At 37.4% G+C, this 26783-nt stretch overlaps 3 protein-coding genes and 1 non-coding gene across 5 annotated transcripts; 1 reads left to right on the forward strand and 3 right to left on the reverse strand.

Annotated features, from left to right (window-relative positions):
- Nucleotides 1-237: 237 nt before the first annotated feature.
- LOC130014587 (uncharacterized) lies at nt 238-17061 on the reverse strand. The gene is made up of 4 exons (XM_050371970.2): nt 16926-17061; nt 16754-16840; nt 15752-15839; nt 238-1576 (listed from the first exon to the last, which is right to left on the reverse strand). Exons 3-4 carry the CDS (start codon nt 15761-15763, stop codon nt 356-358), a joined length of 1233 nt encoding a protein of 410 aa, XP_050227927.1. The 5' UTR covers nt 15764-15839; nt 16754-16840; nt 16926-17061; the 3' UTR covers nt 238-355.
- LOC126679664 (small nucleolar RNA R71) lies at nt 9059-9165 on the forward strand. Its single transcript, XR_007640950.1, has one exon. It is a non-coding gene; the product is annotated as a small nucleolar RNA R71 (small nucleolar RNA).
- A 2937-nt stretch (nt 17062-19998) lies between the features above and the next one.
- Nucleotides 19999-21273, reverse strand: LOC130015406 (uncharacterized mitochondrial protein AtMg00810-like). The gene is made up of 4 exons (XM_056105494.1): nt 21267-21273; nt 21070-21210; nt 20351-20952; nt 19999-20238 (listed from the first exon to the last, which is right to left on the reverse strand). Exons 1-4 carry the CDS (start codon nt 21271-21273, stop codon nt 19999-20001), a joined length of 990 nt encoding a protein of 329 aa, XP_055961469.1.
- Nucleotides 21274-23191: 1918 nt separating this feature from the next.
- Nucleotides 23192-25750, reverse strand: LOC126677387 (serine carboxypeptidase-like 45). Of its 2 annotated transcripts, XM_050371964.2 has the most exons (9): nt 25404-25750; nt 25218-25322; nt 25031-25126; nt 24856-24948; nt 24539-24609; nt 24109-24456; nt 23903-24027; nt 23522-23614; nt 23192-23441 (listed from the first exon to the last, which is right to left on the reverse strand). In XM_050371964.2, the coding sequence occupies exons 1-9, from the start codon at nt 25702-25704 to the stop codon at nt 23255-23257; spliced, it is 1419 nt and encodes a 472-aa protein (XP_050227921.1). In that variant the 5' UTR covers nt 25705-25750; the 3' UTR covers nt 23192-23254. The 2 variants fall into 2 exon arrangements, with proteins under 2 accessions (XP_050227921.1, XP_050227919.1); XM_050371962.2 differs by having other exon boundaries at nt 23903-24456.
- Nucleotides 25751-26783: the final 1033 nt, after the last annotated feature.

Consider the following 26783-nt stretch of genomic DNA (forward strand, 5'->3'; position numbering starts at 1 on the left):
CACTTGAAAAGAATGCATTGTCCTCAATGTAAATAAAAGTGCACCAAAAGAAGAAGAATAATAAAAATTCTTCCCTTTTGAAGGTTGCAGCAAAATTTTCCACAGAGCTGCTGTCTGTATTCGACTGATGACAATGTCTGCTTTAAGCACATGGTGGTGGTTGGACAACAAATAAAGCTAAAGAAATTTGTTAAAATAACATAAAAAAAATTGAAACATAAATTGAAAAGTGCTACATAACATAAAATACTAATAAGTCCTAAAGCAAACTAAAACATAATAGAACTAATAAGTAATAAGTCAAACTGAAACATAAGATAACTAATAAGTACGAAAACAACATAAAACAACAAACTCAAACACTGCCTCCTCTGCGAGATCGAGACCCTCTGCGAAATTCGTCCATCGCTTCTCGGTTGGTTCGCACATCCTGCTCAATCCGACGAACTGCTGCCCGTGTCTCTGCTACGTCAGTCTCAATCCGATCAACAACTGCCCGAGCATCTGCTACGTCCCTCTGAACATTCTGACAGATGCGAGTCAGACGTCTAAGTAAAGTGCGCAATGGAACACGTGCTCTGGCAGGAGGTGGCACTGGTATATCAACTGGAACTGCTGGAGGAGCTAGTGGATAGACAACTGGAGGTGGTGGAACTTCGTCTGCCTGAACAGGATGAGCCTGAATATTTCGCCAAACGCCTTGAATTTTCTGAAAATTGAGGCGTTCGATGGTCTCAAAAGTAATCATGTCACGACGCTCCGTGACCTTGGTTTCGCCAGTCGGAATCCCTACCCGAGCCCTCTGAAGAATTCTGCTAATCAAAATTGGAAAAACCAGCGCTTTTCCCTTGAACCGTGCAGCATCAAAAATATGATCCATAATAATGGTAGCAAGAGGTATCCCCTGAACTCGACCTGGAAAACCAAACAACATCCTATCCATCCAATATAAATCAGTCACTCGTACCTCGTTCAGCCCACTAGCTTTAGGTGAAACGTTGAAAGCAAAAAGATAAGCTAACAACCGCGGACGAAGCTCCAAATTCTTAGCTAGAAAGCATCTCATTCCCCTCTCTGCTGCCCAATCAATGTGGAACTTATGCTTGGCAATATCCACACTCCATTCCTTGTCACTTATAATTTCCTTCCTAAAGGCATGAAATTCAGGACAACCGTCGCCTTGAACTGGTAGTTCCAACAATTCATTCAACAAATCCATCGAAATGTTGATTTGTCGACCACGCACAAAGCTCTCAATGACAGCCACCTTTGCTCGCTCCTTGTACTTGATATTAGCGTAAAATTCCCTCACCAAAGTTGGGTAATACTCACCATTGAGGTCAAGTATTTTAGCCCAACCCAAGCTAGCAAAAGCGTCTCTGATCTGAAACTCCGCATCAACCTCTCGATGGACCGTTTTCTCAAGAATCATCGTGTTTGACGCAGATGAGTCGAACCAGTCACTGTTTTCTGCTGTCAGAAATCTGCTAGAGTCATGAGGAACACCCTTTCGTTTCCTCTGTGCCTGTTTTCCTCTTGAAGTCCCAGCGGCAGTCGATTTCTGAGTCATTTTATCCTGAAATACTTACAAAATTTACACAATAAATTCCACCAACACTAACAACAACCAACAATATATTCACAAGGTGCCCTACAACATCTCACAAACTCACATTTATTTGTTGGGATCACATTGGTTTATACACAACTACACACCAAAAAAAATTTGACAAATTTTTGAACAATGCAACTATCTAAATGGACTAAAGTGAATATAAATGATACTTACATAAACATGAGGGAGAACAAAGCATCTATGTTCAATAGGAAGTTGAAATAATCATTTTCCCCAAATTTAAATTTTTAGGGTTCTAACTAATTTTTTTGTTATTTTATCAATTTGATGCAAAATAGGGATGGAATACATCAAATTACATGTTAGGTATTGTTTATTGAAGCTAATTACACTATATACAAACAACAATTCTATCTAATATTCATTTAAATGTCAAAATCCCAAATTAAAAGTGTACAAAAAGAAAATTAAATAGAAATACCTTAATCTTGAAAAGAAGGAGCAATGTGTTAGGTTGAGAAGATGATTAATGCACCAAGTGAAAAAGGAAATGAAATGACTTGTTTTTGTGTTTGTTTTTTCCAAATTTTTTTTTTTGATGTTTTTGAATTTTTGAAAGAGTAATGAAGAAGAAGAAGAAGAAATGCAACAAGTAAAGGAAAAAAAACGTCAACAGATCATCAGCCGGTCCTTGGCCGGCCTTCGATCGTGGGCCGGCTGAAGGCCGGCTGACTGTCTGTTGACAGCTCAAAAAAAACAATTTTTTTCGTTTTTTAAGAATCGGCCGGTGCATGGCCGGCCTTACTTCGGGGGCCGGCTGACCTGCTGGAAATAATTTTTCCGAATTTTTTTTTTCCGTTTTTATTTTATTTTGATTTATATTGAGTATTAAATTTATTACGTATAAGAAAAACGTAAAGTAAAGCAAAAATAAGGTGCAACACATTAGTAACACAATAAATTGTGGGCTCTTTATTTAATTCAACTTGTTAAAATGACATAAAAAAAAAACACGAACAACACAAACGCAACATAAAAATCAAACACACAGAACGAACACACACTACTAACTCCTCCTAGCCCCACAATTTTGAACCAAAATGTCCCTAGAAAGCATTTTTAGGCCTCATGCAAAATTGTTTCCTAGGGCGTCCAACTTTTCCGGTACGGATAATTCTCGGGCGACCCCTAGCTCGAACCATCTCTCCAAAAAGATTCTCCGCCTCATAGGGTTCCATCACCTCATCATTCCCTACATAGAATGCTAGCTCTTTCTCCACCTCATCCTCGAAGAGTTTACGCATAGCACGTCGAGTTGCCTCCTTAGCCCCCTCATCATCCGAAATTTCAATGGGGTTGAAAAAGCAACCCGAGGGAAGGAAAAAATCCCCCGGAGTAGAAGAGTCAGTGGAAGGAGAAGAAGTATATGGAGGAGAGCTCATTCCTAACAGAGAATGTTCTTTCTCCTTAGGTTTAGGAGTTTCAACTTCGAATGACTCCATCAGACCTTCTTCACCCTCATCCTCTTCCGGATCTTCCTCGGATTCGCTATCCGAATCTTCCTCGGATTCATCATCTGTATCCTTCTCGGATTCGTCATCCATCTCATCATTGGGTGGTACTGGTTGAAATAATTGATCCTCGTAGTCTACAGGTTCATAGACACCCTCTGGAATTCAAGGCTCGAGTTCCTCGGGCCACTGATATGCCTCAAGTGGCTCGAACTCGGGATAAGAATCATATGATGGAGATTCGTACTCATATGATGGAGCTTCGTACTCATCCTCGGTGTCCGAATGAGTAGCGGATGAGTAACCAGAATAATAACCCATGATGCCGAAAGAAGTTACGAGAATTGAGTTTGTAGAATGAGAAGAAAGTTATGAGAATTGTGTTTGAGATGAAGAATTGGTGGAAATAGTGGTTCTATTTATAGGGTATCGAAAGGTAGCTAACTAAGGTAAAACACTCTATTTAGGAAGCTAACAAAACTAGAAAAGACAGTTGCCTTAAGAACTAAAGCACACAAAAGCTAATTAAATGTTAATATAGGAAACTTACATATGTACAATTTTTCCTAAAGAAATAAATCCATGCAAAAGTAAACATTTTCATAATTAGGAAGTTAGCTTATATACCACTTATTTTTAAAGAAATAAACTCATGCAAAAGTTAACTTTTCTACTAGGAAATAAAAAATATACACCATATTTTCTAATATGAATACAATCAAATAAGATAGCTAATGTGAATATGAAAAAAAATGAAATAAATTTAAATGAAAGAATATTTTTTTTATTTAATGAAAAATCAAAGACAATATTTTATTTTATTTTATTTTTAGTGTGATAAAATCACCTTCTTATTTATTTACAAGAATACATGTTAAAGAAAATATTGACATTTGAAAATAAGAAGCTAAATTAAATATGGAAAAATAGATTATTTTTATTTATTTTTAAACAAGGCTTAAAGAAAATAAGCTTAAAAATACATAAATAAATAAGAGCACAACACCCCCACACAGACAGATGAAAATATCAAAAGAAAATTCATGTCTGTTAAAATATGAGGATGCTACTGAGCAATTTGAAATTTCTCCAAATCGTGCTTGTTTAAGGTCACTAGCCTTGACCATATGTTACCTGGATCAAGCTGGGGTGGTGAGAGTGAAACACTCTCGTCCTTCATCAGTTAATGGTCCTAAGTATGGCTTGCATCTTTGTCCATTAACCTTGAAAGACTCACCATTGCTATTTTCCAGCTCAATTGCTCCGTGATCAGCTACATGTCGTACCTTGAATGGTCCACTCCACCTTGATTTAAGCTTCCCAGGGAACAGACGTAAGCGAGAATTATACAGTAGCACATAACTGCCTACTGTAAACTGCTTAGGCACAATGTGAGCATCGTGCCACTTCTTAGTCTTTTCCTTGTAGAGCTTTGCATTCTCATAAGCTGTTAAACGGAACTTATCAAGTTCATTCAACTGTAATAACCGCTTCTCCTTAGATGCCTTGGGATCAAAATTCAGCTCCTTGATTGCCCAATACGCTCGATGTTCTAGCTCCAAGGGCAAGTGACACGCTTTTCCAAATACCAATTTATAAGGAGACATACCAATTGGTGTTTTGAAGGCTGTTCGATATGCCCAAAGTGCATCGTCCAGCTTTAGAGACCAATCTTTGCGCGTGTTACTGACTGTTTTCTCCAGAATCCGTTTCAGCTCTCTGTTGGATACTTCAACTTGTCCTCTTGTCTGTGGATGATAAGGAGTTGCCACTCTATGGTAGACATTGTATTTCTTCATTAAAGCATCAAACTGTCTATTACAGAAGTGCGAACCCCCCATCACTGATAATAGCACGTGGTACTCCAAATGTGTTGATCAGCTTTTTCAGGAAATTCAGGACCACTTTTCCATCATTGGTAGGTAAAGCTGCTGCTTCCACCCATTTCGACACGTAGTCGACACAAATCAAGATATACTGGTTCCCAAAAGATATAGGGAATGGTCCCATGAAATCGATACCCCAAACATCGAAAATTTCAACCTCCTGAATGGAAGTGAGCGGCATCTCATTCCTCCTCGAAATATTTCCTGTTCGCTGACATCTCCCACAATGCTCCACAAATGTTCTACCATCGCGAAATATTGTAGGCCAGAAAAATCCACTTTCCAAGACACGAGCTGCAGTCCGAGCTGACCCATAATGGCCTGCATAATCCGAAGCGTGGCATTGCCTCATGATGGGGAACATTTCCTCTTCTGCAACACACCTCCGAATCATTCCATCTCCACAAACTTTGAACAGATAGGGATCATCCCAGAGATATCGTCTAACATCAGACATAAATTTCTTTCGCTGGTGGTAGTTCAGGTCTGATGGCATGATGGAAGCGGAGAGGTAATTTGCAAAATTTGCATACCACGGCCTCGCTTTATCTCTTATGAACATGAGCGTTTCATCAGGGAAACTCTCATTGATGAAATCTCCATCTATTACGGGCTCTGGCACCTCTAATCTTGATAGGTGGTCTGCGACCACATTCTCAGTACCCTTCTTATCCTTGATCTCGATATCAAACTCTTGAAGGAGTAAAATCCATCGAATCAATCTAGGCTTAGCATCCTGCTTAGCGAAAAGATATCGAAGTGCAGCATGGTCAGTGTAGATGATAATTTTAGAGCCAAGAAGATATGACCTAAATTTATCCACTGCAAACACTACAGCCAACATCTCTTTTTCTGTGGTAGTGTAGTTCAGCTGAGCTCCGGAAAGAGTACGGATAGCATAGTAGATGACATGAAGCTTCTTATCTTTTCTTTGCCCCAAAACACTACCCAAAGCCTGATCACTTGCATCGCACATGAGTTCAAATGGAAGATTCCAATCTGGACAAGATATGACTGGAGCAGTAACGAGTGCCTCTTTCAACTTGAGAAACGAAGCTAAACATGCATCAGTGAACACAAAAGGCGCATCCTTGACAAGTAAGTTTGTCAAAGGACATGCTATAGATGAAAAATCTTTAATGAAGCGGCGATAAAACCCCGCATGCCCTAAAAAGGCACGAACTCCCTTCACTGTAAGTGGAGGTGGCAGTCTCTCGATCACCTCAGTCTTTGCTCGGTCCACTTCTATACCCTCCTTGGATATCTTATGTCCTAAAACAATGCCCTCTTCCACCATGAAGTGGCATTTCTCCCAGTTTAATACCAGATTAGTTTCCTTGCACCTTTGCAAGACTCTATCCAGATTTTGAAGACATCTTTCAAAGGAATCTCCAAATACCGAGAATTTATCCATGAATACTTCCATAATATCTTCGATCATGTCATTGAAGATGGAAGTCATGAATCTCTGAAATGTAGCAGGAGCATTACACAGACCAAAGGGCATACGGCGATATGCGAAAGTGCCGTATGGACAGGTGAATGTAGTTTTCTCTTGGTCCTCTGGATAAATCAGAATTTGATTATATCCCGAATATCCATCAAGAAAACAATAGAATGCATGACCCGCCACTCTTTCCAACATTTGATCAATGAACGGAAGTGGAAAATGATCCTTCCTCATTTCTGTATTCAGCTTCCTGTAATCAATACATACTCGCCAACCAGTAACTGTGCGAGTTGAGATTTGCTCTCCCTTGTCGTTTTCCATGACTGTCATACCTCCTTTCTTAGGTACGCACTGAATCGGGCTTACCCATGCACTGTCGGAAATGGGATATATAATGCCCGCATCAAGTAGTTTCACAATTTCCTTATGAACTACTTCCTTCATATTTGGATTCAGCCTTCTCTGCCTCTGTGCAGAGGTTTTGGATTCATCCTCGAGATGAATCTGATGCATTACCACAGAAGGACTGATCCCTCTGATATCTGAGATCTGCCACCCAACAGCCAAAATTCGTCCCTTGACTGTGTTGATGACCTTCTGCTCTTGCTCCTTGGTGAGCTTATTGCTGATAATGATAGGTAAAGTACTGTCAGCTCCCAAGAAAGCGTACCGAAGATGTGCTGGTAAAGTCTTGAGTTCCAGCTTCGGTGGCTTTTCTGAAGAAGGAGGAGTGATGTGTTTGTTCTTGACCAATGGCTCAAGAATTGGTTCCTCCTCGCACTCTTCCTCTTCTTGACTGGAAACCAACTGTGCATTCGCACAAGTGCGAATATGTGCTCGTACGGGACTTTCCAGTTCTGTCTTCTGGTCTGCCACATGGCATTCACAAGTAAACTCCATACTACTTATGTCATCCTGATCCCAATCAGAGTTCAATATGGAGTTGTTTTCTTCTATCTGCTCTTGCACTAGCTCGTCCACCATGTCAATCTGCATCCATTTCTCCTCGATATTGGGGTGGCGTGTAATCTTCTTCATGTCAAACTCAACACTCTCCTCCCCAATTCTCAAAGTCAGTTTACCATTATGCACATCAATAAGAGCTCTGCCAGTGTTCATGAACGGTCGCCCCAAGATCATCGGGCAGTCTCTGTCGGCTGCATAATCAAGGACAACAAAATCTACAGGAAATATAAATTTGTTAACCTTAACCAAAACATCCTCCACAATCCCATGTGGCTTCTTCAAAGAGTGATCTGCCAATTGTAACATCATTGGGGTAGCTTGTACCTGCTGATCACCAAATATGCTCCGAAACAGAGACAGGGGCATCAAATTTATACTAGCACCTAAATCACACAGACAATTAATGGACTGCATGTTACCAATAGTACAGGGAATAGTAAAACTCCCTGGATCCTGAAGTTTCGTCGGAAGATTCCTCAAGATGATTGAGCTGCAGTTCTTTGTCATGGGTACTGTACCTTCTACCTCCCAACTCCGTTTATTGGTGATGATCTCTTTTAGAAACTTGGCATAATGTGGCATTTCGCGTAAAGCGTCAGCCAAACTGATGTTGATTTGCAGTTTCTTGAAAGTGTCTAAAAATTGGTGGAACTTCCAAGTATCTTGCGTTTTCTTCAATCGCTGAGGGAATGGTATTTTTGGTACGTACGGAGGTAGTGGAGTAGGTTTAGTGACTACCTTTTCAGGTTCCTTTTCCTTACTCTGCTCCTTTTCTACCTCTGTGCTAGTACTTGCTGCGTATGGATCATCCAATGCCTTTCCATTCCTCAGTTCGATCGCTTTCAAATGTTCTCGGGGGTTTTCCTCAGTAGTGGATGGTAAACCCCCTTGATTTCTGTTTTGGAGTGCTTTCGCCATCTGCTGTATTTGCAATTCTTGATTGTGAATAGTAGCAGCATGATTCTTGAGTGCTTGCTGAGTCTCTGCGTCCTTCTTCAGCATCAACTCCATCATTTTGTCCATTTTACTGTGTGGAGACTCTCCCTGTTCTTTCTACTGAAAACCAGGTGGATGCTGTGGCCTACTATTCTGATGGTGGAAGTTTCCTTGATTTTGGAAGTTTCCCTGATTCTGCTGTGATCTTTGTTCTCCTTGAAAACTAGGACCTGCCTGATTGTGGGTCTGATTTCCATTATCCTTCCATGAGAAATTTGGATGATTTCTCCATCCTGGATTGTAAGTAGCAGCATATGGATTATTTCCTGGTCTCTGTCCTCCCACATAATTGATTTGCTCGTTGATCTGCTGCGACATCACATAGCACTCATTTGCCGTATGGCTAGGATCTCCACAAACCTCACAGTTACTCTGAATTGCAGCAACATTATGAGTGTTGGGTGTTACAACTTGTTTTGTGAGAAAATCCTGTAATAGTGATTTGACTGTCTCCACTACTGGGTCAGTAGCAACTGCCATCACTCCTCTCTGAGCAGGCACCTTCGCCCTCTCAGTTGGCCAAGAACAGCTGTTCACTGCCAACTCGTCTAACAGCTCAAATGCTGCATCAGTGGTCTTCCTCATCAATGACCCTCCTGCGGCTGTATCAATGATACTCCTGGTCTGATCATTTGACCCATTATAGAAATTTTGGATCAAATTCTCTCTGGTAATATGATGATGAGGAACTTTTCTCTGCAATTCCTTGTACCGCTCCCATGCGTCACTCACTGATTCTCCATCCAATTGCTGATAAAGCATGATATCTCTAGTCAGCTTTGCGGTCTTCGCCATGGGAAAGTACTTGTTCAGGAATGCCTTGGCCAAATCTGGCCATCTGTTAATGCCAACTCTAGGCAGAGCGTGAATCCAAATTTTCGCTTTATCCCTCAGAGAAAATGGGAATAAGCGCAGCCAAACTTCATCTTCTGTCATGTTACTGAGCTTGAATGTACTGCACACCTCCAGGAAATTCGAGATGTGCGCATTTGGATCTTCATTTGGTAGCCCATAGAACTGACAGCGGGCTTCTAACAACTGAATGATACTGGTTTTAATCTCCTAATGGTTTGCCCGCACAGGATGTGCAAAGTAACCATGCGTAGTATTTCCTACATTCGGCTGGAAGAATTCAATCAATGTTGGTTGTCTCTGCCTGTTATTATTCTGTCCTTGCAGATCCTGTGGATTCTGCGGATTCTGCAGATTCTGCAGATTCTGCAGATTTTGCGGATTCTGCAGATTTTGGGGGATTACTCTGTTATCCCCCTCATTATTCAATCCAAGCGGATTACCTTCTTCGTCTGCCATATTTAGATTCTTTTGAGCTGATTTTCTGATGCTTCGCTCAAAAGATGTGAGATCTGGTTGAAATGTTTCTAAAGGTAGACCTTTGCGACGTGTATTATGCATACACTACAAGAAGAGTACCTGTATCAACAAAACAACAAAGCCCACGCGTAAAACAAGAAAATAAAAGACTAAAACAAGCCGAGCTATCCTAACTTAGATGTTAAAGATATGCTTTCCCCGGCAACGGCGCCAAAAACTTGTTGAGAAAATTGCTGCAAGTGCACAGTGTCAACTCGTAATATAGACTGTGAAGTCCAGATATCGTACCCACAAGGAAAGCAACTAAATACACCCAATTACGATACTCAATTTGGATAGTCAAAAGGATAATTTGGTTGAAGTGATTTAAAATTAATAAAATAGAATTAAGCAGATTTAATTTAGAATAAAATTAAGCTTTGATAAAAATGGGTTTAAACAATAATAAGGAAGATCAGGGATTATTAATTTTCTTTATGTCATTAATCTCATGGGATATTTGGATTATGTTATCAATTTAATGGTTCAGGCTAGTCTAATGCATCTATAACTCTCTCTCAAGCCGCTATAGATAAAAATATACAAATAACCAATTAATAGGCAGATTACTCACTCTCGTGTTATAAAATACCAAATCAAGTGATTAAATGACATTTATTAAGCAAACCTCAAGAACACGTATTCATTAACTCACTCTCGTGTTATTAATTCATACGTTGTTAATTAACTGATCTATTTCAATTAAGCTCTCTGAAGTCATAATTAAAACATAGGGCAGTGAATGAATTGGCCAAAAACATTCAAGCATTATGAGCTTTAATTAACACATCATTTTAATAACAATCCAATATCCCAATATGATCAAGTAGACATAAGTCCAATTAATAATCCCCGAAAATGGGTTTAACTACTCATAATTAAAGGAAATTCAACAACGACATACATGGAATTCATGATTAATAAGAACACAACGGTAATTGATCTCTCAATAATGTTGTACCTTAACTCCGGAGTTCCAATATGTTTTGCGTAATAATCCCAAACGATAGAGTAGAAATAATACTAAAATAGACTACCTTTAATGGCGGTGTCTATGATCTAGACATAAACTACAAAATAAATGAATTCTAAAATGTCTAAGATCCAAAAGATGTGTTTGATCTCTAAAGGATGATTTTTCTCTACACAAATGCAAGCTATTTATAGAGTTGCTAGGAGTGGAGCTCAAGCCAAGAATCTCTCTTCATATCATGGAGTTTGAGTGATGATCAAGCCTTGAATATCTTCTTTCCATGTAGAGCGGAGTAGGGGGCAAGTTCTTCCATAAGCGTCTTGAGTGAATCATGGTTCACTTATCTCATTTCCAAAGATAGCTTGGGTAAATATCTTCTTGATTCATTCTTTGAGTGCAAGCCAAGAAAGATCTCTTTGAGTGTGAACACAATATTTGTTGCTTATGGAAGGTGTATGAGTGTATCGGCCAAGAATCCCCTCGCGATTGCTCAAGAATCAAAATGATTCTCAAGGACCAGTAATCAGCCGGCCCTTGGCCGGCTCATTGTCGTGGGCCGGCTGAAGGCCGGCTGAGCTGCTGCTTCTAGCTCATTTCTGGTTCGGTTCGGTTTTGACTCGGTTCGACCCGAAACTTGGTTGGCTTTCTTGAACTTGACTCGAATCCTTTTGGCTCTGATTATTTTTTCATTTTAACTCTGTTTTATTCCTAAAACTCAAGAAACATTAAATATTTACATTCTATAAATAATTTAACAAATAAGTGAAATTAACTAAATAAGCGTATATTTTACATAATAAAATACTAAAAACTAGTAACTAAATAACCTCTAAATGACGTAAAATATACACTTATCAAATACAATCGGGGTTTTAAGAACCCATTTTTCAGAAATGTGTTTTCGTTAAATGAGAGATATGTTTTAACGATGTTTTCTGAAAACTGATCATACGTGATGAATGGTCTTGATTTGCGAAAAATTTATAAAGGTTTTTAGGCTTGCTACGGGTTTCGGAGCAACCACTCCCATTCCCTAGCGCCGGTCGCGATCCATAAATTTGGGTCGTGACAACTGTATTGCTCTTGAGTAATCATAGGAGCCACATTATTGTTGTTGTTGCTAGCATTATTACACTGAGAACTCATCATCATATTATAATTTTGAGAATTAACCACAGCTCTTTCTGAATTATAAGAATCATCTAATGTCTCAAATCTTTGTTCTTGATCCTGAAAACCATTATAATCTTGATAGTTTCCTTGATCATCCTCCATCACATATTCTCCCACTTGATTAACATAACTCTGAGTCTTAGATTTTGGCTTATATCCAGGTGGATAGCCATGCTTTTTAAAGCATATATCTACCGTATGTCCACTGAATCCACAATAACTACAGATTGGTTTAGTATTATTTGTAGAATTAAAGAACCTCCGTTGTCCCCCTTGTGGTCTAAAATTACTAGGCCCAACTGAGAATCTATTCACACCAAAACCTTTATTTCCTTGAGTAGAATTGAAAGTAGGTAACCTCTTTTGATATGAATTACTACTTTGTGCAGCAAAAACAGAAGACTCGACATTCAAGGAACTTAAATCTGTAATTCCAATCCCTAACTGCCTTTCATGTTGCAGTACTAAAGAAAAAAATTGTTAATTTTTGGTAAAGGATCTAACATTAAAACTTGAGTCTTAATTGTACCATAATTTTCATTCAAACCCTTAAGAAATTTTATGACATAATCTGCATCTTGCTGATTCTTAACAGATTTCATAGCATCACACTTACATTGTGGAACACAGGTACAAACAGGCAACATTCTGAGATTCACATACTCATCCCAAAGAATCTTTAACTGAGTGAAGTAATCAATTATTGACAAGTTATTTTGTTTATATGCATAAATCTCTTCCTGTAAATCAGATACACGAATAGCGTTACCTTGTGAAAATCTGTCAAACAGATCTTTCCAAACGTCCAAAGTTGTGTCAATCCATAATATACTTTGTGCAATTGAAGGAGAAAGTGACCTCAAGATCCAAGAAACCACCATTGTGTTGCAACGTTCCCAAGCAGGGTATATTTCATCATTAACAGATGGAACAGAGATGCTTCCATTAACAAACTTAAGCTTATTTTTAGATAATAAGCACATTCTCATGGATCTTGCCCAAGAATGATAATTCTGTCCATTGAGCACCGGAGAAACAAGAATCAAAGATGGATTCTCGCTTGGATGCAAATAGAATGGACTCGAAGGATAAATCCTAATAAACATAGTTTATCATAATCAATTTCAATAGGCAATACCTACACGATATACTATTTATCATATGCACTCCATGTCGATCAAACACAATTATGATCAATCATATACCAAAACAAGGAAATTAACCATATAAAATATGCAACGCAGAGTTTATACTATTCACGTGAATACATGAATCAAATCAATCGCATATTAAAGCAAAACGATTCGAACATTTCAATCACATAAACACGTATGGCACACAAACATATAAATCATTTCGTATATGGGGTGCCTGATTGGTCTTACCCCTCTCTCGGGTCACAATGCCACGTTCGCGTTCTCTAGCGCGTCTAACACTGCCTCTATTTCTATGCACCAATTCAGGGTCATATCAAATACTAAGAGCAGTACTCCTAAGTATAAGAAATATCGATCTCACGTCGGAAGAAAAAAGGTGGAAGAAAACCATCGTTCCACTCGAAGTACTAGCTATCTGACGAGCTCTAGTGGATAACGATCCACACTACTCCAACGCATAGTCATATAACTCCACAAAGTCGGGTCCTAATCCCTTAATGTACCTAAGGTTGACTTCATCACTATCTCTGTTAAGCTCAGGCATTGCGTTTACCATACGCATAATGCAGTAGTATATGCCTCAATCATAAGTGTACCCCTAGAAAAGGTTCTATCTGTGCTTGGATACTGTTTGTTCTCGCCTCGGCCTAATTCTCTTTTCAAATTATCTCATTTCTCATGTCACGGTACCTGAATATCTTAGCCCAAAATTGACTATTTCCAAATACTTCAATATCGGGATTCTCTAATGGACCCTCCTTAGATGGGTCTTCTTCATTTTCCTTACTAATTTTCATCTTAGGCGAGATGGTTCTACCCCGAGCTGTAAAAATCTATCACTATCTAACATGTACTCGTTCCCATGGCTCTTAGGTGATCCTGTGACGTTAGTGTGAAAACCATTTTGATGAATTCCTGATCATTTTCCAATATCTACATGAAATTTCACTTGAATAAATAGGAGGCACTTCCTCCTCTTCTGATACAGCATGTAGATGAGCTCCATTTTACCCAAATATGAACAGAAACAATTCTTAACCATGAGATACTGTCCAAACCACCCTTCCACAATATCCAATAATTTAATATATGATATGCACTATCTAACTTAAAGCTTGACTAACTATCTAAGCATATCACATTCATTTAAAAACTTAGCAATCTCATACTCACACGTTCTAATCGGCAATGGATAGCTTATAACATTAAACAAACTCAAGCAAACACATATAGGCAATAAGGCTCGACTCTATACGCTGCAGTAGTTCCTAGGTACTTAAGGTCAAACAGACACTTTTCATAGACTGGCAGTGGTAACTGGACCAACTGCTCTGATACCACCTTTGTCACGACCCAAAATCGAGGGCCGCGACCGGCGCTAGGGAATGGGAATTGTAGTTCCGAATCCCGTAGCAAGCCTGAAATTCACTATAATTTTTTTTTTTCGCAAAATAACAATCATACATTTTTGAAAATCGGCAATACAACGTTTGAAAACTGTGCTACTGGCACTTGTTAAAAACACAAACCACCCTATTTAAAATACCATGTAATCATATACAAAATTGCTGGATAAATCATTTTCCAAAAATACATCTTTATGCCAGAGCACATGAAAAACATAAACTGTCTACTATCGACTAAGTCTACTACCATAACTACTGCAGCTCTAAGAAGGGTAGAAACTTTCACAACTGAGACTTCCAGAACAATGGATGGAAGCTCGACTACATCGCCATATAATAAACCTGAAAGGAAACACTATTGGGGGGTCAGCTTAAGCTGAGTGAGATATACTTTACTAACGGTATTACCACAAAAATAACATCGCAATTGAAATTCATTTATTTAAACAAATATAATATCATTATATTACAAACAAAGAATTGATCCGAAAGAAACCTTAATCTTAAACTCCTAACCTTTCCTAACATGTATCGTATTCATATCAAATTAATTTGATCCAAGTGGTACGGTCCCGAGATAGTTCAACCGAGTTACTCGTTACCACGTGGCATAGTCCCGAGATAGTTCAACCGAGTTACATCATGCCACTGCTTAATCCCAAGGTGTGAGTCCCGAGATAGTTCAACCGAGTTACTCACCAGATACGGGTCCCGAGATAGTTTGACCGAGTTACCTCGTATCTGCCAAATTATAATCCTCTTTTCCGATACCCAAACATATTCCATTTCATAATCATATATTGAGCTCATGTCAAACAATTCTAAGTATAGACATTTAGACTCTTACAAACACCGGTGATCACACGGCCTATTGACGCCCAATAGGTAGCTTGTTTCTTCGGATCACATACCAATTTCAAACATAGAACAAATAGCAATAACGATATACAAAATGTCAAACATAGAACAAACAACAACCAAAACACCACTCAATTTGATCCAACACCAAATATGTAATTCATTCCCACATATATAATAAATCAATTCACAATTTAATTATCAAACATAAACTATTAATATATATATACTCGTATATATATATATATATATATATATATATAAAATAAGTCATATTCCGTGTATCTCACGGTAGAATAACCATTTAATTCATATAATCTCAAATCACAGCAGTTATTATATAATGCGATGAATTTTTATAACTTATAAATAAAATATTTTATAATATACTAATAGCGTAATAATACGCGAGAGTAAAGTATACTCACAAAATTCGCCATCCAATAAGCACGACATTAAAATGATAGCCGAACCCCGTTAAGCTAACTCCGACGATTACGTGCTGCGTCGATGCGTCTGTCAAGAATACAAACTAAATGCGTTTAATTCATAAACGTAAACCATCTATTATAGTCCTAAATTTCAAACTTAGGTCGGCGTATTTTACTCCTACTATATTCTCTAACTTGATCATAATCTTGCCAACTCAACAACTTTACTTTAAACCGATAATGTATTTAACATTTTAAATACGTATCTCTAAACTCCAACCCTTAAACCTTGATATCTCGATGGTTTATTAAAACTAAACATCATTTTTCTATCCATTCCATTTAACCATTTCTTTAGTTCAAGCATTGATTTATAAACTATTTTGCGCCAAAATCGTTTCCTAGTTTCATAACATAGCGCTTAACGAAAGTCGACATGTTCATGCTACGGGGGAAGGGGTGGCTCAGCCCTCTCCCCTACCACCGTGCACTCTCCTTTCTTGGCAAGGGGAGGGACCGATTGATCAGCCCTGGTGCGTCGCACCAGGGCTGTCACAGCCCTGCTCACTGCCGTGCTGAGTTTAGCACGGCGTGAGCCCTGCTGGTCGGAAGACCAGCAGGTATGGTGGTCTTCCACCTCCGGAACCTAACACCAATGCCTATCCAATAAACACAACTCTCACATCTCACCACAACACATCAAACTCAGCCCCCAATTAATAATTAATGCTATAAACTATCAATTCTAGCTTATTAACCATCATCACCAACTTGTTATTTAAAACAACCCTTAGTTCATTAAAACCTAACTAGATATTGAGCTTTTTATCTTGATTATCAGCCCTTAGATGATAGATATTTATTTCATCAATCCAACGCCATAAAAATTATTCAAAACCATTATTTACACATCAAATAATCATGATTTTAATCAAACCATTACTTCACCACGAACAGCTTATAAACCTTCAATTTCAGAGACAAAAACTTCATTTTTACCTTGAATTGAAGCTTTATATCAGTAGGTCTTCCTCCCCTCTTTCCGTCGCCGCGAAAATCACTCAATTCCGATGTGTAACGAAGAATCTACAAGTAATACAATCCATTACCCATTCATGAACATAGAACAGCCCCTAATTCCGAAAACCTAACCAAAAATTGTCATCCTTACCTTTAATTGATAGGTTAGATCAGTAGACAATCTTCTCCTCGTTCCAACGCCGCGAAAATCACGTGAATCCGATGTCAAACGAATAAACCCCAAGCCTTAGAAATTTTGAGAACTTTGAAGAAGATGATGGGTTCATCCTCTTTCTCTTTGCTGGAAATCAGTTCTTGAAGGCTTTATATTCATAAGCTAATGGGCTTATAAAGCTTGGCAAAGTGCTCTCTTTAGTCCTTAAGATTGCCACCTCCATTCGCTTTGATTCCTAACATTTCTTTCGTCCAATTTAGCCCAAAAATCACTCAATCGTTAAATCTCGATAAATTTTCGTATTATTTATGTCCAAATAAATAATACTCTTCCGCCCACTTATTATTTAAATTCCGCTAATCGATTTTGTCAAATTTTGGCTAAAACGCTCACTTTTCCAATTTGAGCGAAAACGACTATTTTCGTCAGTTTTCCGTCCTTATTTTAATTTGGAAAATATCGATATCCAAGTAATCGATATTATTATCTTAAATACCAATTTCCGTCAATAATTTATTTAAATTATATTTTTCGGACAATAAAATTTTATTTTCCAATTTCTTATGGACTTAATCTTATTTTTAATTCCAACTTTTCCTTAGTCCCGTTTAATTATTTTAGATGTTACAAATATTGAAATTCCTTCTTTAGATTTCAATATCGACCTATCCTCGTCCTTAATTACGTAATTCCTTCGCTAACTCCCTTTTCTAGTCGCTATGACTACTAATTTAAATTGCGTTGCTCACTTCGGCAACGTCAAACGTACGGGGTATTACACACACACACATCTTGTGATGCTGACTGGATCTTGCTGATTGGACTGCTAACTTGGCTTAACTGAGATTTGCTGAACTTCAATATGTTTAACACGGCGCACCAAATACTACGGCAAAGGTTAAAGTCCATGACCAGAAAACATAAAATAAAAATAATTCCTAAAAAAATCCAAATCTGAATCATAAAAATCCTTATTGCTAAACTTATAAAGAAAAACTGCTTTGTAGAAGCAGTTAAAAATAATGCCATTATTGTCCTGCAATTGTTTTGAAAAACACGCTCATTCCTGCACTTCCCTATTTTCCATATCACGGGAAAACACAACATTTGCTATAGTTGCCAGTAGGAACCTCTTGGAACTATAGACTGCCATTGCAGTATAAAATCTCTGAATGAAGACGGGGAAAATCCGAACTATGTCTAACTTTTGAAGAATGCTACACCAAATGCTTCTAGCCATCCTGCAATGAATTAAAATATGATCTTGTGTTTCTATCTTATCACAAAGAGTACAGAGAGCTCTGGATAGGTATGATCGATCTTGTAATCAAACATTCTAGCGAAGGAACTCTGTTATGCAGAGATAACCATAAGAAGAATTTAACTCTTGGCGACACTTTTGAACTCCAAATCTGAGAGAAGGGAGATGAAGTTACTGAATTCAAACGAAAGTCTGTTTCCCTCTAAGCAGTCGGTAAAGTAGTATATCCTGACTTTCTGTAGCCAGCGCCATTAGATTCTTCATTATCCAACAAAACCCGACTATTTCTAACCATGACCACACTTGCAACAACTGCTGCATTTTCAACTCCAAAATTAGCCGCTGCTGCGTTTTAAGCTCCAAGACCAGCAACCCCATATCCAGCAGCGTTAATAACTTCCACAGCAGTTTTAGTGACGTTCACAACACCAAAAATAGCAGCGCGAATTGCACCTCGAATCCCATAACTAGCAGCAGTTTCAGCTTCGTTTACTAGCCCAAAAACAGCAGCGAGATCGGAATTAACAAACCTAGAACCAACACCAGCAACTGCATTTTCCAGCTCGGATCCAGCATTTTCAATTACAAAAACATTAGCAGCGGTTTGAGCTGCATTTTCAACCCAGAATCAGCAGCAATTGCAGCTGCGTTGTTAAACTCACCACCCGCAAAATTAACCACAGAAACAGCAGCGTGTTCTTCATTCTCAAACACAGAATTTGAAGCTCCCAAATTTCCATCAAATATTCTGTTCGCTACAGAATGAACAGTGCCAGCAGTTGTTCGAGATGAAACCTGCACATTGACGTTCACAGCTAGGAATCAACAGAAAGATGCCGCTGTGAATATTTTTGCACGAGTATTCAACCAAATAATGTCCTTCTGGCCAGTCCTTTGATCTATCGAATTGAAAACAGCTAAAAAATAGTTAAGCCATGAAAGTTCTGAACCTCTCAAACGACGTCTCCACCTTCATCCATCAGTCCAAACATGGCTAATGATTGCTTGTTTTTGATTCGAAAGATTAAATAAACGAGGAAATAAAGAGCTAGCAGGGCCATCCGACATCCAATTATCATTCCATAGAGAAATAGAAGTGCCTTCTCCAATATTAAAGATCAAGTCACTAATGAAAACTCCCCAAGCATGTTTATCATTACAACATGATTTTTTAATGCCTTTCCATATAAATGACATCTTCTTGACATCTCTGTACAGAAAAATATTCCACGCATCCATCGAAGAACAACTGGAAACAACATTAAACCAAAGCGAGACTCTATTGTTAATTCGAATTTTCCAGATCCATTTAAACAACAAACTCTGGTTCCTGATATTAAGATTATAGATTCCCAGGCCACCATCCTCAAAGGTTTACTCAACAAGCGAGAAAAAGTATCACCCTTCCAAAAAATAAATGAATCATACACGACTCTAATTGTTTTTGAACCGATCCAGGTATACTGAACAGAGACACAAAATACACAGGTATACTGAAAAGGACCGATTTAATCATTACTAACCGACCTCTAGGAGAAAGTAGTGATCCTTTCCACATAGCCAATCGCGACTTAAATCGCTCCACAATAATGTCCCAAGAGTCGGAAGAGAGCTTTCTATTTGACAGCGGTAAACCATGATACTTGATTGGGAAGGACTTAGTTTTACAGCCAACCACCTGAGCTGCTACAAGTAAGTCTACCTCATTGACATTAATTCCCATAATAGAGCTTTTATGATAATTAATGTTCAATCCACAAATCAATTCAAAACAACAAAGTATCTGTGTCAAGTTACTATGATGTTCCATCTCATAAGGTAGATAAAAAATAGTGTCGTCTGCAAACTGAAGTAACGAGATAGGATTATACTCCTCTGAAAACCATCAATCTCAATGTGCTTGGAGGATGAATTGAAAATGGGCGTTGTTGTCAAATATATGGCACTGACATTATCACAACAAAGTGCCAGAGTAGTCGAAGGTAGCTTGTGTAATTCTTTAAGCAAAGACCGAAGCCAATGAAGTTCCTGAATTGCGGCAGCCAATGACCTATATTCAGATTCTGTCGACGAGGGAGCTACACTTTGTTATCTGTGGGAGCTCCATGAAATTAGATTGCTACCCAGAAAAATAGCATACCAGTAGTAGATTTTCGATCATCAATGAGGTTGCCCAATCAGCATCGCTATAAACTGATATGTGCAGCGAAGAAAAAGGATGTATGAGCAGGCCATGTTGGAAGGTATTTTTAAAATACCGCAGAATTCTCTTGATAGCCAGCCAATGGATATCAACAGGACTATGCATAAAATCGGCTACCTTGTTCACCGCAAACGATATGCCAGGACGACTTAGAGACAAAGACAGCAATCCTCCAACTATAGATCGATAAAGAGAATGATCATGCATTGGAGAACCAATTGTGGCAGAGAGCTTTACTAAAGGACAAGCAGGTGTAGATAGCCCATTCATATCCTCCAATTTTTTTTTAGATAACAAGTCGCGGATGTATTTACACTGAGTTAGAAGAAGACCTGAGCTGTTGCATTGTGCCTCAATTCCTAGAAAATAGTGCAATGACCCGATATCCTTTAAAGCAAATTTGGATTGAAGAGAATCAATGATGGATTGTAATAAAGATGGATGTAACCCGGTTAGAACAATTTCATCGACATAAAGGAGGCAAAATGATGTGATTGGCCCTTTTTGATGATACAACAAAGAAGTATCCGTTTGAGAGTCTTTGAAGCCAATAGCAGCAGTTAAATATTTTTACCATTGTCAAGGTGCTTGTTTGAGGCGATATAATGATCGTTTCAACTTGTAGACATGATCTGGGAAAGCATGATTCATATAACCCTGTGGTTGTGCCATGAAAACCTCCTCATCAAGGTGACCATGTAAAAAGGCATTGGAGACGTCCAATTGCCGAATTTTCCAGAAACAACAAGTGATAGTATAAGCCGAATAATGTATTTCATGGCTAGCACTTGCACCAACTAGACATCAATAATGTATTTCTGGCTAGCAGTTCATGGCTAGCACTTGCACCAACTAGACATCAATAATGTATTTCTGCATGGTGATCTTGTTGAAGATGTTTATATGTCTTTACCTCCACGATTTCATAGTTCTATTCCATCTGAAGTATGCAAGTTATAAAAATCCTTGTATGGTCTTAAACAAGCGAGCAGACAATGGAATGCAAAACTTTCAACAACTTTGCTTGCAAATGGTTTTTGTTCTTCTGCTGCATATTCATCTTTGTTCATCAAAACAACATCCTCTAGCATCACAACTCTACTAGTTTATGTGGATTATGTTATCATTCCTAGTAACTGTACAAAGGAGATTCAGAGTGTCAAGCATTTTCTGCATAATGCCTTCAGCATCCAAGACCTTGGACAGCTGAAATATTTTTTAGGCATTGATGTAGCCAGATCTGCCAAGGGTATTTCATTATGTCAAAGAAAGTACATTCTGGATTTACTCAAAGACACAGGTTTTTTGGATGCTTCTAAAAAACTCAGCAAAGGTGATGGTGATCCATTACCTGATAATTTCTTGTATAGGAAATTAGTTGGGAAATTTCTTTATCTATGTGTCACAAGACCAGATTTATCCTTTGCTGTGCAGCAACTCTCTCAATTTCTGGATTGTCCAATAGATACTCACATGATAGCAGCACATAGAGTTTTGAGATATCTCAAGTCTGCTCCTGGAAATGGTCTCTTCTTTTCAGCTACTTCCAATATGAATTTATAAGCCTTTACAGATTCAAATTGGGCCAATTGTGTGGATACCAGAAGATCCATTTCTAGTTATTGTGCTTTTTTAGGTACTTCTTTTATATCCTGAAAATCTAAGAAGCAAACCACTATGTCTAGATTTAGTTCAGAAGCTGAATACAGGGCTCTGGCCATTTTAACATGTGAATTACAATGGCTTTCTTATCTTTTAACTAATCTCAAGCATACTTCTCCTCTTCCAGCCATAATCTTTTGTGATAACCAGTTTGCAGTTCAGCTTACACATAATCTAGTTTATCATGAAAGGTCTAAACATATTTTTATAGATTGTTATTTAATAAGGGAGAAACTTGCTGATGGGGTTATTAAGCGTCTTCCCGTTACTTCTGCTAATCAATTGTCAAATTGTCTCACTAAACCTCTTCCTCCTATATCTTTCACTCAATCTACTTCCAAGCTGGGTCTTTTAGATTTATATGCCCCAGCTTAGGGGAGTAATGCAGCTTATTTCATCTTCTGAAAGACTTGCTGATGTGGCACCTCAAGGATTCAACTCATGCGCTCACAAGGTTGTTATGCAGATTCAAGATGAGCTCATGAGTCTGGTATGCTTAGTCTGCAAGTAATCTCATTCTCAGCATTGAGCTCGTGCTCAATACAGCTCAGCAAATATAGCTTATATACAGCTCAGCAAATGCAGATAGTGTGATCTTCTATGTGTTGATGTGTCAAGCCTTGATTTGTGTGTGAGTTAGTTAGTTGAGTGATGCAGTTATTTTTCTGTCTATAAATTCATTGGTTTAGCCACTGAGTCTGATAATCAGATTTTGTAAATTTTTTCTTGTCATTTATAAAGATTCTAATTTCTCTTAACCGTCTATTGCAGATGTTAGAAGTGCTGCTAATAGTTAGAGGGAGGGTATTAGCAGCACTTCTAACATCTGCAATAGACGGTTATGTGAGGATAAAGGGAGAGATAAGGAGTCATGTGAATTATGGAGTGATAAGGAGATAAATCCTCTCATTCAAAGTGATAAGATCACACATACAGGTGTATTATCAGATGAAGATATTCAGTTACAAAGTAAATCCAAGACTGACATGTTTAAACATCAAATGCTTATCCAAGGAGATATGTTAGCACCTGCATGAGAAACGTATCTGATTGAGGATTATTTGGTTACAACAGCTCCATTCAAAATAAAGATTTGATTAGTCAAAATATATTAGATAGGATTAGTTTCGAATGTAACAGCTTTATGCTGAGTAGCCTATAGTTTTTCCTATTTAAAACTCAGATTTCTGTAAACATTTTTAAGTTGAATAACACAACAATTATCAGTTTCACAATCTGCCTAACTCTCATTTTCTTCTCTAACCAACCCTTATACGTTGTACTCGAGTTTATTTTCAGCTTCTTTGCTAAATCAGCTACCAAAGTTCTTGAACCAATAAATGGAATCACCGTATCCTGATCTCCACTGTGCATTACATTTTAAATATATGTTATTATAAACTTGTTTTATTTGCTCTTTAATTTTCACATTTATGGACTACATACCTGTATACTAGAACTCGGATCCCTGAGCTAACCAACGAACCTACAACGTCTATAGTCGGTATCTCCAGGTTTTCCATGTCATATTTCAATACTCTGCAGGTTTTCAATCTCATAGTTCAAATAGATGTAGGAGCGGATTTAGGAAGAGCTTATTGTGGCAGTTGCTCATCTTATTATTTTGAATCGTTGAAAATATGAATATAGAATTTAATAGTATAGTTTTTACGTCTTAAAATTTAAACCATTCTCCACCTTCATTTTTATTTTTTCAATTTTGTCCGTTTTACAAACTTTTAGTACAACCTTACCCAGCTTATAAGCAATTTCTGTGGCCGCCACTGTCTGTATAAATAAAAATTTTGAGAGTAAATCAGTAATTACCGGTTGCACGCAATCCAATTGGAGATGCCTAGAAGCTTGGCATGAAGAGCAGCTTGCACATCTTTTTTGTTTAAATATTGAGCAACTTTGTTTGGTAGGCAAAGATCTACTTTCTCTGAAGCTTCCTGTAAAATAAAGAGATGCAAATGCAATAAGTTTGCTGAAAAGTTAATTAAAGATAATTTGTGGGAGAGGTAAGTAATTACAGGTTGATTAGAATCTGTTTGAGCAATATTATAGAGTGATGAAAGCTGAAACTTGGATGTCAGGGGATGGTTTTGTGAGTTAAACAAGAGTGATTGCAAATTTGATGGACAGACATCAGCAGTGACGTCATAGGGATCAATTGCGTCGGGATATTCTGACAAAAGAAGACGATTTACAGCTTGACAGGCGGGTGATAGGGAGCCAATAATGTAGCCTCTCATGAGCTGTGAAGTGTTACAAACTGAGTTGACAAGTTGATAAGTAGAATCTGAGATCAATCCATGTGACCAGTAGTAGTCCCCTTGCGAGTTCAAATCTGTATCGAATTCCAGGAGAGGGTTTCCTATCTTCAAAAACCAACATTTTCAATTTATCAGTTCTCAGAATTGGATATCATCAGAATTTTGCATCAAATGTGTTCTTAATTACCAATATGGCTTTCAAACTGAATTTCAATCCTGATTCAACCACGAGACTTGCAAGTTGCGGGACATAATGACCTGCAACAAAATTAACTTATAACTTAATGCTCATCATTAATAATATGAACTTACCAGTTTTATACCGACTCCCCACAGTTTTTCCATTCTACAGAAAAACAGTGTTAGTTAAGGTTGGCTTCCGATCTTTTGATTTCTCGGAATTTTTCATAATGTTAGTATCTTATTCTTGTAAAAGACGATGGATATATATGTGTAATCCAAATAGTTTCTGATGAATTGCATGGATGTCTAGCTAAAAGTTACCTGCGTAGCTCTCACCAGAGATATAGAACTCTCTGTTTGTATACTCAGGAAATTTGACAAACCATTGCTTCAGAAATTCGAGATTGTCTTGTGCTGTACAAAACAAGAATTGATCATCAATATGAAGCATTTCAACCATAAAATTATTTTGAACTGGGAAGTAATCTTTGTTCACCTGTCATAGTGTCATTAACATAATCATAGAAAGTTTTGTTGGCAGAATAAGAGAAACCAACTCCTGCTGGTGCTTCCAAATATAGCATGTTTGCTTCTGTACGACCAAATCAAAAACATTTTAGCCATTAATTGTTTCACATTTTTCACAAAAAATAAAAAATATTGATGAACAAGGCAGCTAGCACCTTTATTCCAACTATATTCATTTAAGATCAAGTTGTCTCCATCAACCGGCCTGAAGGGGCCGTGTTCTGTGAACGCTCCCCCCCCTAAAGAAGAACAACCAGGTCCTGCAATACAATATTTAGTCAGATATGAAAGATAATAACTAATAAAAGTATCTATGGATTGGATTTAAGTCAATGTAATACCTCCATTTAACCAGAGAACAAGAGGCTTCGAAGCAGGATCAACTTCCGCCTCAACAAAATAATAAAAAAGAGCTCTCTGTTGCGTTTCGTCTACTGTAATATATCCGGCATATTGATGAAAACTCACTTGTCGTTGCCCTGGCAAACTTGCGAGTTTATCGTCTTCTTTGGAAGAGAATCCTACTACTGCGCGATTTTGCATCAATGTGATGCAGATTATTAGCATTGCAATCCATGGCCGCGTATGCATGTTGTAGTTAAAAAGACGAAAAACCGACTCGGAAGGGGAATGTAGGTTCATAAAGAGAGTATCAAATCAGAGGTTTTATATAGTCTTCACTAATTCATCCATGGGGATCATTGTTCTTCATAAATAAAAGCACAAGGTTACAATAATGTTGTCACTGTCAGGATTTGGATTGGCACTATGCACTTTGATCATAATGAGTGTTTTATTTGATTGTTTTCATTATTATTATTATTACTATTATCATCATCATCATTTTAACAATGTAATGTATGGTTTCTATTGCTATGCCAGGCAGCCTGCTAACTTTTTTTCAGTATTGTTTTGTATGAGATCAAGAATTATACTACACATTAAAGCTAAAAGAAAACGACATATCTATACTATATATAAAAGTACGGATAGGGGTGGGAACAGGCACATTTACGTTAATGTTCTTTTCATTTATAAAATTTAATTATTAATTAAAAACTATTAAGATAATCATTAAACTAAGAGTACTAACTAAAATAAATTAGGGAACCGATTTTCGCACTCCAACCTTTTATAACTGCACTCCAAATTGTTGACAAAAGACTAATGTATCCCTGTAACATCTGTATCCTTTTTATTTTGCTTTATCTCCTCATATACAATCACTTTTTTATATTTATTCTCACAAAAACATTTGTATTACATGTTTACTATTTTATTGAAAGATATAAAAAAAACTACTATACCAATACCTTGTAATTTAGTTCTTTTTTGATATAATTTAATTTAAAATTTAAAAAATGTCTAAGTTTAAAATTGTTTATCATACAAAATTCATCACTTTATTTAAATTTATTTTTAGTAAAATATTATGAGGTCCATTAATTTTAAATTTGTTGAGGTACTGATTTAAATAGTTCTTATTCTACTTTTAATAGCTAAAATTGATTTATAATAATCCATTAATTTTAAAATTTAGATTTCAATTTTAATTTTAAAATAATTAGATATATTATGTGATATTAAATGATATAATAATAGTAATATTTATGAAAATATAAAAGAAACAGTTTATGTTGTATATATATTAGTGAGCAAATAAATATCTACATTAATGATCTATATTTATTAATAAAATTATTTTTTATCTCTCACAATAT

The sequence above is a fragment of the Mercurialis annua genome, linkage group LG4 (genome assembly GCF_937616625.2).
Source record: "Mercurialis annua linkage group LG4, ddMerAnnu1.2, whole genome shotgun sequence".
NCBI lineage: Eukaryota > Viridiplantae > Streptophyta > Magnoliopsida > Malpighiales > Euphorbiaceae > Mercurialis > Mercurialis annua.